The sequence below is a fragment of the Xyrauchen texanus genome, chromosome 45 (genome assembly GCF_025860055.1).
Source record: "Xyrauchen texanus isolate HMW12.3.18 chromosome 45, RBS_HiC_50CHRs, whole genome shotgun sequence".
NCBI classification, from domain to species: Eukaryota; Metazoa; Chordata; class Actinopteri; order Cypriniformes; family Catostomidae; genus Xyrauchen; species Xyrauchen texanus.
This window is the reverse complement of record NC_068320.1, coordinates 26,596,026-26,613,741: the sequence shown is the minus strand read 5'-3', so window position 1 is coordinate 26,613,741 and position 17,716 is coordinate 26,596,026. Positions and strand designations below refer to the sequence as shown.

At 38.1% G+C, this 17,716-nt stretch overlaps 1 protein-coding gene across 4 annotated transcripts; it reads right to left on the bottom strand.

The window, feature by feature from the left end:
- Window positions 1-273: 273 nt before the first annotated feature.
- cpsf6 (cleavage and polyadenylation specific factor 6) lies at window positions 274-15,982 on the bottom strand. 4 transcript variants are annotated; one of them, XM_052118535.1, is made up of 10 exons: window positions 15,902-15,982; window positions 14,226-14,435; window positions 13,983-14,086; window positions 13,708-13,853; window positions 13,433-13,606; window positions 11,172-11,664; window positions 10,435-10,550; window positions 10,194-10,347; window positions 8,077-8,272; window positions 274-695 (listed from the first exon to the last, which is right to left on the bottom strand). In XM_052118535.1, the coding sequence occupies exons 1-9, from the start codon at window positions 15,959-15,961 to the stop codon at window positions 8,089-8,091; spliced, it is 1,641 nt and encodes a 546-aa protein (XP_051974495.1). In that variant the 5' UTR covers window positions 15,962-15,982; the 3' UTR covers window positions 274-695; window positions 8,077-8,088. The 4 variants fall into 4 exon arrangements, with proteins under 4 accessions (XP_051974495.1, XP_051974496.1, XP_051974497.1 ...); XM_052118536.1 differs by having other exon boundaries at window positions 8,077-8,269; XM_052118537.1 differs by having other exon boundaries at window positions 10,206-10,347.
- Between the last annotated feature and the right edge of the window lie 1,734 nt (window positions 15,983-17,716).

Here is a 17,716-nt window from a genome sequence, read left to right as displayed (position 1 = left end):
GCATACAATTCAAAATGAGTATTTTCTTGATAACCTACACAGACAACATTTAAGGAATTATTTTCGTGAGAGAGTTCCCTTCAAAATGTACAGATTCATTGATGTATATTTTGGGTGTTAGGAATTTAGGTGCATATTTCAGTACAAATAAAAACAGCAAATCATTTGTAACTAAATGATATGCATCGTTTTGGTAAAATATCTACATAAAACAATAACCAAGATGGCAGATTAATAAATTCAGTATGAACAAGCAGCAACCCCAATACACACTTTATTACAACACAGGTGCTATTTAATAATCAAGGCATAAGACACTTACAAACATTATAAATGGACGAGGGGGGAAAAAGGGAGAAAATATGAAACCAAAAACATCCTATAAAAACAAATCTAGCAAACTGACAATTTACACATTATAGCAGTCGGAAAGTTGTTTTCGGTGTTTTGAACAGAGCAGGCAAGTAGTTTTCATCAAAAGGCTGAACTTACTTTTAGCACACAGCTACTTTCAAATAAAAAGTCAAAATAAAAAGCTGCAGGGAATTAAGAGTGAGTATATATATATAATATTTTACAGAACACTATTGTAGCCCTGCAGAGTGAAGCCGGAGTCCAGGTGCCTCCGTGTTGAGGGAAGCTGTCGGATGAATCCACGGCGCTCCAGATGTCTCCTCCCCTCCTCTTGCGTTCAGCTGAAATGTGTCAAAATGAAGGTGGCAGTTTGTTTTGGGGCACAATACCCAGAAACACACAGAGCTGTCTTTCCCTCTACATCTACACACGCTCAGACTGTCCCACACATACACAAGCATGCACATGTCACAGTATCAAACATAACGGGCAGATCATTTTGTTTCAAATAGGAACATTGTGACATAATAGGGTAATGCTTTCATTTACTTAAGCAATTTAAAAATTTCCAATAATACACATCTAATAGTTAGGCACAAAAAAATATTTTTTATTATTTTAACATGTGAACAATTACGGTAAGGTTATATTTAAGACAAGCCCTGCAATCATTGCATCAATACAGTGTTAAGAAACACACAGAAGGCATAGGACTGCTTTACCTTATTTACATACAACAACAATGAAGAAACACAGAGAATGATTGTAGCTCATGCAATCAGAAATTAATACCCGTTTTATAATCCGTTTCGTCATTCTGCCCACCCTTACCAATATGTTATCAAGTACTTATTGCTCAAAATGTTTAGATGCCTGAATGCATTCCAATTACACATTTTTAGCCCTCATATTTAAGGGATAGTTCACCCATGCGTTGTTCTAACCCCATATTACTTTCTTTTTCTGAACACAGAGAGAAATTGAGTAAAAATGTTGTGCTCTGTGATGTCATACAATTACAGTTTATGCTGACCACCTCTTCAAACTTCAAAAGGACACAAAAGTATCATTCAGAAGTCTAATTAATTATTCATGAGACTCATGATTGTTACATACGATACTTTGATAAAGTATACAATAAGATTTGGTGAGAAACAATTCTATGCATTTCTATGCACAGCCTTTTTTTTTTTCCCCCTTTTCATTTAACCAAGTACTCTGAAATAAAACAGAAACAGAGGTTGTTACAGGACACCACAGACACATCGTGTCCTAAACTGATGGCAAATGACACGCGATAAACGGTATCATTTCTATGTTAATCAGAGTTTTTGTCCTAACCAGCAGTGATGAGCTACGGTACATTCTTTCGATCGCTTGTCTATTTTCGGCATTGCACGTGTAACTCAGTCTGCGATGAACTGTATACCATATTAGATATATAGTACATTAAGCCAGATTTGGGGGCCTGGGTAGCTCAGCGAGTATTGGCGCTGACTATCACACCTGGAGTCGCGAGTTTGAATCCAGGGAGTACTGACAGACTCCAGCCAGGTCTCCTAAGCAACCAAATTGGCCTGGTTGCTAGGGAGGGTAGAGTCACATGGGGTAACCTCCTTGTGGTCATTATAATGTGGTTCTCGCTTTTGGTGGGGCACGTGGTGAGTTGTGCGTGGATGCCGCGGAGAATATCATGAAGGATCCACACGTGCTACGTCTCCGCGGTAATGCGCTCAATAAGTCACGTGATAAGACGCATGGATTGACGGTCTCCTACGCGGGAGCAACGGAGACTCGTCCTCCGCCACCCAGATTGAGGCGAGTCACTTACGCCATCACGAAGACTTAAGAGCGCATTGGGCATCCCAAATTGAAAAAAAAAAAAAAAAAAAGAAGCTGGGCATAGAAATGCATCAATTCTTTGACTACAAACTCTTCAGACATGTTTATTAAGTTCTGTTCTCTGTTTCGTGTGCAGCTGTGTTCTGTTGTCACCATCACCGTTTTTAGATAAACAAAACGATTTTCTGCTTGAACGCTCCAATGTCGTGAGGGGGCTGGGTGAACTGTTGAACCATCATGGAGATCAACGGTCAGGGAACATTTTCACTAAATAATACATTAGATTTCAGTTTGTTTCTCACTAAATCTTATCATATGCTTTCATAACAATCATGAGCGTCATGAATAATTAATTAATAATAATTAACTGAATTATACTTTAGTGTCCTTTTGAAGCTTGATGAGGTGGTCACCATAAACTGCCATTGTGACATCACAGAGCACAACATTTTTACACAATGTCTCCCTTTGTGTTCAGAAAAAGAAAGTCAGACTTATAGGGTTATAACAACACAGGGATGAATAAACAATGACTGAATTTTCATTTTTGGGTTTACTAATCCTTTAATATCTACAAATGAAAAGGTGAAAAAATGCAACAAAATGTTTGGAGCACAATGAAATGTCATGTCAAAATCAAGTCACCCTACAAACTATGGTAATCTACTAATTTTAAACTGACAAGTGACTTCACAAATCACAATGCTGTAAAAATGTCCGTTTTTGAATGTTTGCATTTATTTATACTCTCAAATAACTAAACCTCAGTTACCCCGGTGCAAAAGAAAAAGGTTATCAAATAAAATGTCATAATTCAATGCAGAGAAATATTCATCACAATTATAAACCTGAAAAGTATCTGAACTGATATTAAATATTTTCCAGTGGAACTTTTAAAGGAATGGTTTTCAAACCAAAATGGATGATTCTCTTCATTTACTCAACCTTGTATGACTTCTGCAGAACACACCAAAAAATATATTTTTAAAGATGTATAATGTGTACATGTCCATACAATGCAAGTCAATGGGGGTCCCAAACTTTCAAGCTCCAAAACTGACATTAAAAGGCAGCATCTATACGACATGAGTTTAGTCTATAGGCTGCAAAATTTGAAAAGCCAATAGTTAGCGATAGTTTTTTATTATTATTATTTTTATAAGTCTGTTTTTATTACCGGATCACTGATGATGAATTACTGCTCATACAATATTTATTAGCCTATATGGCAATGCGTACTTTACAGCTATACCGATATATCGGTTTATACATATATTGGTGATGCATAAAATCCTTCATCTGGTGAATATAGGCTATAAATGCTCAATTTGGTAAATACTTTAATCTTGAGCATTCTGAGCCAATTGTCCATTTCAAAATAAGAGTGTAATTAAAAGTCCTTATTTTATTCTGGTTATAATTGGGATTTGGTTGCACAATAGATCGAATCTGGAATTTGGTTCATTTTGGACTCTTGTAGCCACTGTCTGTGCCCCTCATAGTATGGGAAGAATAAGATCAATAATCTATAAATCAGATTAATCGTCATTGGCCTATTCGTCCACCCAAACTTTGTAGATGATTATATGATTGCATATTGTGTGTGAGTTTGTGTAAGATGGGAACGCAGACTTTTCAAAATAAGTCCGCAGAGTATTTCTGGGCTTGTGTTATTGACCAAATGTTATTTTTGCTTTATGGTTAACATTGGGATTTTGGTTGCAATATAAACTGTTTCTGGGGGTTTATTTACATTTACATTTATGCATTTGGCAGACGCTTTTATCCAAAGCGACTTACAGAGCACTTATTACAGGGACAATCCCCCCGGAGCAACCTGGAGTTAAGTGCCTTACTCAAGGACACAATGGTGGTGGCCGTGGGGCTTGAACCAGCAACCTTCTGATTACCAGATTACCAGTTATGTGCTTAGACCACTACACCACCACCACTCCATATTTATTTATGTTGGACTCTGAGCAGATAGAAAAAACTAAATTTTTTACTATGCATACTACATTCAGTAAATCAATTTAAAAAACGATCGATTATCTGCCTTTTCCACCAGCTTAGTTAGTTATCGCTATCGGCTAAATCCATTATCGGTTGACCTCTAGTGCTGTCCATGTCTTCTGCCCCAAACGGGATCATATTGGATCATAAGGGTGAGTAAATGTTGAGAGAATGATAATTTTTGGGGAATTCTCCTCAAATATTTCTTCCACAAACAGCAATTCCTTTTTGAACCATATAATCAAGTAGGAAGGTCAGATGTGTCCACTGTATCTCTGAGAACAAGCAGTCAAACACAAGCTTTCAATCCACTTAAAGCATTATATGGATTTATCTAGTGTTTTTATTTTAACGCCTTAAAACGTAGAAACCGTTCAAGTACAATTCACCGCCAAATGAGTTTTGTCATCAGCAAATAGACAACAAATGATTGACGTGCTTGATGCTAGTGATTCAGTGGACACTGGAGACAGGGTTGGACAAATAATCCATCAACAAATTTGCCCATCTGTTAGTTAGCCAAAAAATTGCTAACATGTCTCAGTGCTCAGATTTCACATTACAGCAAATTCAAACAAATCGAATTCACATTATGCATGTATATGGGTATCACAGACTATTTTAGTGCATTTATTTTTCAGAAACAACACATTTTCCATCAAATCTTTACAGTTCATGTCAGTGCGTAACTGATGTGGTGGTACAATCTGTATCCTTAAAATGCAATTTGTCCAACCCTGTGATGCATCTTAGAAAGTACATAACACTGAACAGAGGAAAAGGGATGGGAGGACGTTTCAAACTAGTTCATGAAAAGGCAGTGTCAGGACTATTCAGGAAAAATGGCTAACTTCAGAAAAACCTACACAGGCAACCTGAACAGATTGTAATGAATATAACATTTAATTATCACTTGTAACAACCCCCCACATGGAAAGAGCAAATGCTTTAAAATACTCAAGTGTACAGTACATAAGGAAAATTATCTTGACATCACACCTGGTCTGAAGAACTGTCTAAAATATATGTAAAAATGTGCATCTTACTATTATTGAGTATTGCAACAAATGTCTTGAATGCATCAACCCCCCCTCAACACCGCCGTCTAAATCAATAATCTAATTCCTGATTAATGCAGCATAAATCACATATAGATTGTGGCTTAATCTGCAGTCAATTAACATGGAAAAAAAAATAATCATTGGGTATTTTCTTTAGCACAAATTTTGAGATTGGCCAAAACTATTTGTAAAGCTTTTCACTAGTTGGAATTACAGTTAAGGGCCCCGATATACTTCCAGAGAAGTTCTGCTGCGTTTTTCGTTCAGGGGTAAAAAGAGGTTCACAACAGCCGAGAAACGGTATACTGTTTGTGAACATTCAGACACCCGCACACCGCTGTGGGTGCATACTTCTGTTAGTTTAATGCCATCTATAGAAATGATTATACTTACAACTTAAACAGTGGATTTATCCAAGTTTTGAAATATGACCTTATGGTACCATGAACAATATCAAAGTGACTTTTACATACAAATTGACAGTACAAATGTTGCCTTTAAGAAACACTTTCATTTAGCAACAGGTGATATTTGTCAAATCAACAGCAGGATTTGAGTCAAGGATGATGTAACTTTAAATACCGTTAGTGATAATGAAAATATTTATTCAATACCTTTTGCAAATTAAATAATAGCAACCATATAGCCTTACAAAGCACCATTACAAACATGAGCACACAAGATTACTGATAGAACAATAACAAAATGTGTTTAAAGTCTCCCTTTATAAAAGGCAACATAGCAGTTCTTCTGCATTCACAGCAAAAACACTGGGAGGGTAATAATTATAGGGAATATTAGTGTGAAACGCATACTAAGGAGTGGAATTTGCCTGGGTTGCTTCTGTAAATCTTCAGTTAAGCTTTAAAAACTTGTTAATGTGAATGGCGAAGAACTGCTACATCTAAAGTAGCAAACAGGACGTTAACGGTTAACATAGAACATAATGTATGGATTTACGTCAACCGAGAAATCTTTAAAAACCATTTAAGAAATGCACTGAAAGAATTTGTAAACTGAGTTCTGTCTTAATATGTGCATCTGTAATACGTCTAACATACAGCAAAATACATTGAACTTGTTCTGACAGAAAGACGTGTTTAACCAGGAAATAAAATAAATAAGGCACAACCATGCACATGAAACAACTATACCATGACAATTTAGACTTTCCTTATACAACAAGACAGAAACTGATGAGAAAGTAGACCCTCATATTTTTAAATGCCAAACGTGATTAATTTGCTTTTCAGAACTATTCAACCCCGTCAAGTCAATTTAAACACAATAAAGCTGCGTACACACTGCCAGCGACTTGGCGCGCGACAGCTACTCCATCCCATTCAAATTCAATGAGAGCACAGCGACTTCCGGCGACACGAGCTGTCGCGACCGTTGGCGACTAGATGTGGGCGTGTCCAGCGACGCGACAAAGTTGAGACAAGTTCAACTTTATTCAAATGAAGAGCGACAAACGGAAGCGACAGCCAATAGGAGAGAAGACGGGAGAGCTCACGTGATCCTTCTCTCTCACTCTCAGCTCCTGCAGTAACGGAAAGATGGATGAAAGGCTAATTCTTGCTGTTAGCAATTTTCCAGCGCTCTATAATATGGATATAGTATATCCAGCCACAGCTCTTGCACCAGCCGGTGCTACTCGCCGTGCTGATGACACCGAGATTGAATGGTTTTATGGACCCAGACAGACCGGCGTTTGCGTTTTCACCTCAGATAAACAGCCGCTATGGCAAACAGCACGCCTTGTTTCTCATTCATCTTTGATATAAAGCATTTTATGTACTGATTCCATTTATATTTAGTCTTTTCCCTCCAAAATGTTTGCTTTTAGCGCCAAGAAAAGCGCTTTGCTGTCAAGAGCAATGGAATGACATCCGTGGATGTCATTTATAAACGTTACTAGGCAACCAGTAGTGGGAACGCCCACTAGCGACTTCACCGGCAGCCACTGGCGACCTGCAGCGACAAAGTTGCTGGCAGTGTGCACGCAGCTTTAGACCAATAGGCATCTTCACACTAAAACACTACCATCATTTCAACAACACACCAGCCTACAGCAATGTCAATGCACAGCCTGAATAACATGCTTTTAATATGCATTCACTTTTCTCTCAATGGGGGTTCAAAATTCACTCAAATCCTCTCATCAAACAACAAAACATTTTTCTACACTCATATACGAGTACAAATGGAATTTACATTACATAATGCCAATCCAAAAAAACACAATACATCTTGAATTCCCTTTCCCCCCCCCAATTAGACAAGGAGTTATAAACTTTGATTTGCTTAAAGCACCAAATCTGATTTAAGTGACATATTGAAAAATTTGGTTTGACCTCATATGAAGAAAGTGACCCATTGCATTGGCAAAATTAGCTTCAAGAAACTAGAGTACTGGTAGTATAAAACTAGCAGCAAACCTCAAACTAAATTGACAAATCCTAATGTGCTTGAGCAAGTTACGCAAAGCATAATGACTGTTAAAACAGTGTTTCAATACACAAATCTTTCCACTAAAGTCAAATAGTTTTCAATGAAAAGCATCGGCTCATACGCAGATACAAGTGCTGCTTTCTCTAACAGTGCTGGAGTTTATCATTGATAAACATTGGTACAATTTTAGATCAGAAGCAGACCATGAATAGTCACTTTGTAAGTTAAAGTCCTTACCTTTCCTGAGCACCTACCTGTCACATCCTGACCTCTGCTGGCTGAGATCAGAGTATGGGAGGTCACATAATCCTGAAATATAGCAGAGACAGACAGAAACAAACAACATACACACCTTACTCTCCAACTAACGGTGGCGATATTCCCTCTCACGCTCTCGGTCTCTCTCGCGGTCACGTTCACGATGGCGGTCCCTCTCGCGGCTGCGCTCCCTGTAATAGTCCTCGTGGCGGTCTCGGCTGCGAGATTTGTGCCGACGGCTCTTGTCACGAGAGCGACTGTGGTCCCTCTCCCTCGACCTTTCCCGTCTGCTAAAATAAACCATATTAAAAAGCATTAAAATGGCATCTGGGAAAATCCAGCGATACAGACATGACATTCGGAAAGAAAATGTGAAATTTAACATTTAACAATCACATTTAAAGTACTCATTACCATATACTACTGAACTTGTATGTATAAATCACAGACACCAGCAGAACGAGTCTAGACATCAGAATGTTCAGTCTAAGTTTTCATCCAGTTTAGATTGGGAAATTAAAGAAGCGCTACGAATGGGACAAAAATAGCTTTTTGGGAGAAGGGTTGGAACTTCTACATTACAGATGTGACACTAACATGAAGGGAAAACCATCCAAAACGCTAAAACTTAGACTTTGATTTCTGAGACATCTGTATATCCACCAAGGCTGCATGATGGATTGAAACAAGCCTGAAAATCACTATATGTCGTGAATACTAAGCCACGAAAGAATGTGTTTTTTAAGTCTACATTCACCACATCAGACAGCGCTGTGCGAGCAAGTGGCGCCCTCTAGCGGAGTAAGTGGAATGCACTGAGAAGCGCAGGGAAGCATTATTAGATGATCACATTACAATTCAAATCGTAACGTTTGTCAAAATGATCCCTTCCCAAATGCAGTCTATGAATGCAGTAGAGGTGGACCAATATATCGGTTTTACAGATAAATCGGTGCCAATAGTTGCTATTTGGAACTATCGGTAATCGGCAAAAATCTAAAAAGCTTAATTTGTTAAATATAAAATAAAGAGCATTGTAATACAGCCAAGTCTACATCATTTCAAAATAAGAGTCCCTGGTGTGTTTCAGGCTTGTTTAGTGTTAAGTCTCATGTTATGCACCTAATGTTCTTTTCAGATTATTATTGGGATTTTGGTAAAAAAAAATTTAAAAAAAACTAATTCTGGGATTTTATTCATTTTAGACTGGCCTCTATATCAGTGCAGACTAAGAAAACGTTGTAACGTTCTATTAATCGATTTTTAAAACTATTGGCTGAATAATGAGTAATCAGCCTTTTCCACCACCTAAGTTATCGTATCGAGAAAATCCAATATCAGTCGACCCCTGAAATGCAGCAGCTTGTAACAAGTAATAGATCAAAGCAAAAGTCAGCGATTTATCTGAATCATTGTGGCAAAAGAACAAACGGAGGAGATGTGTGATTCTCAATATCCATATTTGATATGACGTGCCTGTAATTGTCACATCTGTAATGCATTTTAATGGCTGTTTAAAGTAAAAAGTGACCATTTGTTCATCAACCTGAACCTGTTGATACGCACCCCCTTGAGCACAAACCATGAAAATGACACACCTGAACTTAAATGGATGTATTTACGGGACCCTTTGGAGTACGGACACAGTTGCAGTATCTTTTGAAAGAAGACACTTTGGGCTTTATATCCCAAGTTTCAGAATTAATATTTGTTGTTATTTTCTTATAAGTTAGAGCAACTGAAGTTTTTATCTCTGTAAAATCTCTGGAAGCGTACAGAGTAAAATTAAGGCTCCGCCTCTCAAGACGACACTAAATCTGACAGCACTGCTCGGCTATTATGAATAAAACTACGCCACATTTCTAAAAATAGACTTTGGAGATGGCTGGTTTTGTTTACGAGAGTCTAATATATCAGATCATATACAGTTTTACAACATCAATGTTGCTCAGATTGCAGTTTGTTGAAGAACGATGACGAAGGGTAATTCTTTCAGGCGAGATCTCATGTAAACAATGGAAAATATATCAATAGGGACTGGAAATCTCAATTTTAAAACTCCCTGACATTTCCAGGTTTACCCATGACCGTAAGAACCCAGCCCAAATGTATTGGTTAGTATTTTTCCCATCCCTACGTACAGAAGTAGATACAGTAAATACAATCCTCTACAGCTGGTCAACAAATAAACACAACATAATAGAAGTTTACCTGGATACAGACCCGTAGGATTTGGACTCGATTCCATGTAGACAGTCCTGCAGTGAACTGATGAGAACTTTACAGCGGTCGTCAGCTGAAACCTTCGACTGCTTGATCAGAGAAATGGCCGTCACGAGAGTCTCTATAGCACTGCCATAATCAGCTGCAAACACACAAGTCACAATTAACAGCCGCAGCAATACTAGGGCATTTTAATCACTGTGTGTGGCATTTTAATCCCATTTAATACCTGCACTAGCATCTGATACAGCCCTTGAAATGGCACTGCTGGAGATCGCCCTGTTGCGATTCATGATCTCCTCAAACTCTGCTTCGCTCAGGGGAGTGCGGGACGCATCCATGTCCCTACAAGAGAAAAAGAAATTGGGTTGAGATGCACAAACAAAAGAAAAATATAGCTCCGCATTAGTCCATAGCTGATCACACAGAGTGAGGGGTGCCGTTAGTGCAGAATTACAATCACATCACGTGTTTTAAATTACTGCAGAGATGATGCACACTTGCTGTTTTCGCTAGTTCAAATAGTACACATCACACTGTATCACTAACCCTTGATCACTTGTATTGTGTAAGTTCTGGCCAGAGTTTTTCACATCAACCAGCCCATCAACATTTATCCAGGGCTCAAAGCCACATACTACAGGGCGTCTGAAGTTACTAAAGAAAGGCCAGATGGAAGATTCATGGTCAGTTTGGGGCTACACCTCCACGTGTCGCAAACAGGTCATAATACTCCAGTCAACATGTGTTGTACACATTGTATTATGGCAGACATCCAATACAAAGTGTGTTTTAGCGTTATTTGCCTCAGTCTGAACCTTTAAACTGAAAGGTTTTACAGATTTATAGTTCATATAAACAGGGATGCAAACGTCCTGAGAGGTCAAAAAGGCAATAAAGTCAGGAGAATTAATTTAGTTCCAGAATAACTTGAATACAGTGAAAACAAGGTGCGTGTCTCCTTACCTGCCACCAGGGCCGTAATCACGGTCATATGGAGGCGGACGTCCGTAAGGGTCGCCGGGTGGTGGGCCCCTGCTGTCGGACGATGGCATGTTGTTGTTTCCGGGTGGTGGGAAAAAGGCTGGATTGACATGAGGGGCTGGTGGGGGTCCTCCAGGCGGGGGTCCCTGCATATGAGGGGGTGGTGCGAGGCCAAGAGGGGGTCCTAAGGGACCAGGAGGGCGGGGAGGGAAGGGTCCTGGAGGGGGAAGGGCCTGTTGAGGGGGAGGGGGCCCAGGGGGAGGGCAGAATCCATGTGGGGGTGGGCCAGGAGGCATTGGACCCATTGGAGGTTGACCAAACTGACCAGGAAACATAACTGGTGGAGGGGGGCGGTCTCCTCTGTTTGGGGGTCCGCATAGGGGAGGCAGCAGAACCTGACCAGGTGGAGGGGGGCCAGGAGGTCCTGGAGGCCCAGGTGGACCTCCGCCAGGAGGACGGGGTGGTCCTGGCATACCTAAAGCAAAGACAAAGTGTTAGTAATCTATAGTAGGTTTGGGCGGTATACTGATAGTAGCTAAAAAAATGCAATAACAAACGTTTTAAAACGGTGCAATATTATCTTGTTGATAATTTATGTACCATAATCCAGTATAGTGCTAACAGCTAAATTTAACAGGATGTGACCTATTTATTTTTTTTTTTCTTAGATGAATGACTATTTGACAATTAAAATCTTTATATGGCCAAGTGTGATCACTGAAAAGCAGAAGGATTTCATTTAATTAAATAAACAGTCTGCATGCGCTGCACGCTTCAGAATTAACGAGAGGTGCCACTGTGCCCTCGGTTATACACTAGACACATACACAGGGCTGCTGCAGAGTTTTTCAAATCAAACTTAAGACCTTTTTCAAGACCTGAACAAATAAAATGAATACCGTATCCCCATACCGAAACAAACCAACACAATCTCAAAATAAATGATGGGGAGGGCTAGACAGAGGCTACAAGCCTCTTAAATTCCAGAGTCAGTTTATGATGCAACCAAACTGCCAATAACAAGGGGAAAGCACAAAGCAGCATCGTATCACCTCAGAAGGCCTTTATTAACCCCCTGGAACCATATGGATAACTTTTTTGGGCTTCAAAATCTAAGGTACCATTCACTCCCATTATAAAGCTTGGAAGAGATGGGATACATTTTAATATAACTCTGATTGTGTTTGGCAGAAAGAAGAAAGTCATGTACACCTAAGATGGTTGAGGGAGAGTAAATTATGGGTTAATTAAAATTTTTGGGTGAACTAACCATTTAAGGATCCGCGGGAACCCTAATACACCAATCACGTTTGATGCTCAATGCGGTATGTTCAGTGTTTGAGCAGCTGTGAACACTTATATGAATTTACATGAACACTCAGCATTTCATTTGGAATGTAGAGCTCATTAAAAACTACCTTCGAAACACAAAGTATCACCAAAATAAAAGCTCTGCTTAGCTAGATGGATAAAATTAAAATCACTGTGATAGAAAAAGTATTACTACGGTATAGACATTTTTTATATTCAAGGTAACAGCAATAACACAACTTTTAATAATTACTTAAAAATAATTGGTTTTATTATTATCATTATTTATTAAGAATAAGAAATATCACAAATGCAAAAGTACTGAATATTAGCAATATTAATTAATGTTTGCCTGTATACCGTGAAGCTCCGTTGGTGCAACATTTTATTTGACCAAAAACAAAATGTAAATTTTTTGGGGATAAAACATGGAATCTAGTCAAATTAAAATGGGAAAACACAGAATTTGAACCTGTAAGACTTTATGCCGTTATTTTAATCAAGTCCTTTTCTGTGTAATTTCAGGCTCTGTTGCCGACGTATCGATTTAGTATCGATACAGGGAGGTACCAGGGCAAATTTTTGGTATCGGAGCAACCCTAATATATACTAATGATGGCATCTTTAAAGCCACCATGAATTGTTTAATTGTTAAATTTGACATTTCCAAGGAACACAAAATATTCAACATGGAAAGATGTTGGGTGGGACTTGATTTGATCCATCCTGAATTGACTGGATTGTGTAAAGTGGGCATTACAAACTCAAGTATATACAAACCGAAATAAATGATGACCCGTGTCAGTGTTTTAATGTGTAGTTGACTGAAGTTTGTTGTGTTTACTGTTGTAATGTTTTATGCTGCCATTGTCCAAGACCCTCTCGAAAGGGACTAACCTGTTAAAATAAACAACGTCCCAATAGAGACTTACCAGGAAAGTGTGGTGGAGGTCCGCCAGGTCCAATCGGGCCCGGGAAACGGTCTCCTCCTGGACCAGGAGTGCCAGGAAAACGCCCTCGACCCCTGCCAGGAGGGAAACCACTGCGTAGCCCCAAACCTGGGGGCCCGGCCTTACCCTCTCCTGACATCTGCCCCGACTGTGTACCTGTGTGGATGAAAACAAATCTTAACATTGCAGAGCGCAAAACACTAGTTTATTAATAAAGAGAGTTTTCTTTTGTTGGACAGAAGACATCAGGTTCTCACTTTTTCGTGACTGCATCTCAAACTGGCTGAGCGACTGTTTATTGCATGGGGTGACGATTGGGTTTTGTCCGTGCAGCTCCCGTTTAGACAGCAGATCCATCAACTTCCTTGAAGAGGCATCAGAACCCACACAGACCAGAGCAAACCTGTTGAACACAGAATTTTAAACACTTGCCTCAATTCATTGATTAATTGGCTAGGCCAATCTACCAGCCTATCACTAATATGGACACCAAATGTTAACGGGGTGTAGGCACAGCTTTGTGTTCACTGACCCTTTAGACTGTCCGTTTGCTCTGTTTTCAAAAAACTTGAGCTCCAGCACATCATTGATGCCTATCGAGCGAATCGCATCTGTCAAATCCTCATCTGTGGTCCACTGTGAATGGAGAAAAAACACAAAATGCCTCCAGTCTGAAGCTCTTTTTTTTTGGGGGTTACCATGATGTGCAAACAGGTCATGTAACCCAAACAGATTCAAACGTATATTTAATTATTTTATACCACACAGGACTTACCCATGTGAGGTTTCCTATGTACAGAGCGATCCTTTTGCCAGTGTAGGTGTAGACGACATTTGGTGGAGCCCCTTTGGTATTCTCAGCGTTCCCCGGTGTAGGCAGGTTATCCAGGTAATCGCGGTCCTCTGGGGCATCCCCATTATTGGCAGATGGTGAGATGACATCATCGTACAGGTCAATCTGATCATGAATAGCATAATCTGATTCCTGTGACAAGGAAAGAGTAAAACATGAATCAACTCGGCAGTAAAAATGATTCACGCACCATGTCGACAAGCTCTAACATTTGCAATGCAAGCAACCTGCCTGGTCCAAAAAGGCCATTTATGATTAAGCTGCAAAAATATGGAGTTACACTTGTGCCACAATTCTGCATGCACAAAATTATAGTTCGAGCATGCAAAGAATGTCTGTGTGCACTAGGGTTGCAGCGGTATACCACAGTATGAAAATGAACAGTTATCATACCATGTACATTTGCTTATCTACGGTATTGAGAAAAACTAAATGCAATCGGACGGAGAATCTCACATGCACTTGCACATCTCCTCCTCAACTTGTGCGCCCTCACAATGAATTTATCTTTGCAAGAAGATAAATAACAAAACGGAGTTCAAGCATGTGCAAAATAACACTTAATGAGCTCAATATATATCTTGCACGTACAGAAAATGTTATACGTGCTCAAAATATCATCTTGGGCATACAAAAAATTGTGTGCCCAAAATATCATGTGTGTACAAATAATTTATTTTTGTGCACTCAAAAATCATCTTGCGTGTACAGAATTTGTGCGCTCAAAATATCATAATATAACTTTCCGCGTGCATAATTGTGACACATATATCCCCATAAAATAACAGCTCATACGGAAATCATAATAACCATGAGCACATTTACATGACCACCTAATTAGGATTACTTTCTATGAATTTTCCAATCATGGAAAGCACAATTTTAAAATAGTGGAAACTCTACAGGTGGTCGGACGGATCGAAAAATAAGAGGGCTTGGTGACGTCAGCCGAAAAGGAAAGTCGTTTCGAAGGCAGAATAAGTTGATACACTTTAATGGAATATTACGAAGACAAGTTTGCGGTTTTATTTCGAGTACTTTCGCTAACGTGACGTCAGGTATAAAAGTACATAATGCAGTTAAACAGACGCCAATGGTAAACACAGACAATTACATTGATGCCCTAATTTGAACCCTTACATCGGAAATTAATTAGCATTTTTAATAAAATCGAAGAGCAAACTGTGCAAAAATAAGTGTCCTTACAAGAGTCCCTTATTCTTCAAGAGCCGATTGAAATGTGAAAAATTATTATAGATTATATCGATCTGTTAAATTGATCAATCGCGAGAGGCCTGCAGGATTTGCGCGAGACAATAAACAATGAACGCACGCAATTAATTGCATTTCGCACCACACGCACGAGAAAAATTGCTAATATTAACAATGTAAGAAACACAGTCTTGGTGAATAATCACAAATAAACCGGATTACTATTTTAACCCTCAGTTTGTAAGTAAACTCGGTTTAGCGCAGCTAGTAGACGCCCCAACGATTCCCCAGACAGCGTTGCATGCTATAGGTGCCTTTAAATTAATATGTGCAAATTTAGGAGATTTAATGTGAGGCAAATAGAAAGAGTTAAAAGTAAAACCAACCTGATTAAACTCTTCTTCTACATCAGCGTAAATATCGATGTGGTCAACACCGTCCGCCATTTTCTGCTTCCTCCTCCTCCTCTGTGCGTGTAATTAATACGTCAACGCGTGAAGTCAGAAACACCCGCCAAAAACAACCGAGACTCGCCAAACTATTTCAAAACAATGGTCAGAACGTCCGTTTGAATTTTGTATATATATTTTTAAATAGTGAGTGATTATCACCAATTACATCATCATCCTCAAATAAAAATGTTTCTTATAAAATATTAAATCATTATTACAAAATAATGATCAAATATTATTATAGGCTTTTGATTGTGTTTAAATAGTTTAGAAGTAGCATTTTGTAATGTTTTTAAAATAAAACACAAAATGTAAAAAATACTTTATCAACACCAAATCATGGATGAATATGTACAGTATTCTATATATTTAACCATTAGAGTTTTATTAGGTACTGAAGCACTTTTCTGTCACATTGATCACTGCAAAAGTTAATGTTTGCGTTCATAATGCTATACAGCTTTCTTAATTATTATCAGTTTTGGGTAATTTACTCTAACAAAGTAATGAATTACTAACTACTAATTACATCTTCTACAGTGTAATTATATTACTAATTTCCCTGTCTGAAAAGTAATTGCATTACTTATTACTAATTACTTTCTAAAACCCTTATCAACCTCGACTAGATGAAAAATACAAGGATAGACATGAAACTGTTCTTTTAATTCTTTAAAATAAATAAAATAAATTGTTCATGAACTGGCCAAAGCATTTAAGGGGGCGGCGATATTTATTTAACACAATTACATCAGAAGTAACTGTAATTAAATTACTGAAAAATTAAGAGTAATCCCTTACTTTACTTTTTCGATGAAAAATTATTTAATTACAGTAATTAATTACTTAGTAATGCATTACACCCAACACTGTTTGTTACATTTAATAATAATCCTTAAACACATACCTGGTTTTTAAGTACCAAAAGTGTATAGGGACTTTAGAGACCCAAGGTATGTACATTGCTTTTTTCGCACCCATAAATAATAAATTTCTTTATGATCATATCTATTTAAGTTTACATGTCACCTGATGTCTATTTATTTGTTAATAACAAGATAAATGGGTACTATATTCATACAAATAAATATTATAAGTTGATTTTCTGTACAACAATCAATTATCAACAATGGTGTATCAGTATTTTATTTGCATGTATACGTACATATTTTACTTGATATTTCTTACTCAAGGTGGTGCTGGTGTTTCAGTGATTGATTTGATTTACATTTGGCATTGCTAGCTGACATAGAAACAACAATTAAATAAACTATAGCAAGTGTAACACATGAACAGTATGATATGACTATTGTCATTTGGGTGTACTGCTGAAATAATGCAAGTTGTGTGTCAGACTCAATAAGTGTCTGAGAAAATATGTTTGTGTAATTTAGGTGTAGCTGAAGTGTAGATTATGTGTAGGTCAATATGTGTGTGACAGCCAGTTGCATCATGAAATTTCAGTGAAAGTGAAAATAACTAATCTTGTTCTAGATTTGTCCTAATTTGTTGCATTATCTCTTTGAATTATGAAACATAAAACATAAAAATGTATTAAAATATATTTTATTTTATTATTTGCTAATTGTCTTGAAAATATTTTGGAAATGTGACATTATCTGAGCATTTTGTTGCATTTTTGATCTAAAGATCTGGATATGTAAGCGTGTTTGGGAAAATTGCCATGCATCTTTCTCAATCTAATTTAATTTTTTTAAGGAATCCCCCACATTGTTTTAGAAAAGAAAA

Excerpts from the sequence above, each read along its gene's own strand:
- cpsf6 (XM_052118535.1), bottom strand. The coding sequence starts at position 15,961 with ATGGCGGACGGTGTTGACCACATCGATATTTACGCTGATGTAGAAGAA. Across the intron at positions 14,436-15,901 it reads TAGAAGAAGAGTTTAATCAG|GAATCAGATTATGCTATTCA; the intron begins GTTGGTTTTACT and ends TCCTTGTCACAG. Across the intron at positions 13,854-13,982 it reads GCAAACGGACAGTCTAAAGG|GTTTGCTCTGGTCTGTGTGG; the intron begins GTCAGTGAACAC and ends TGTGTTCAACAG.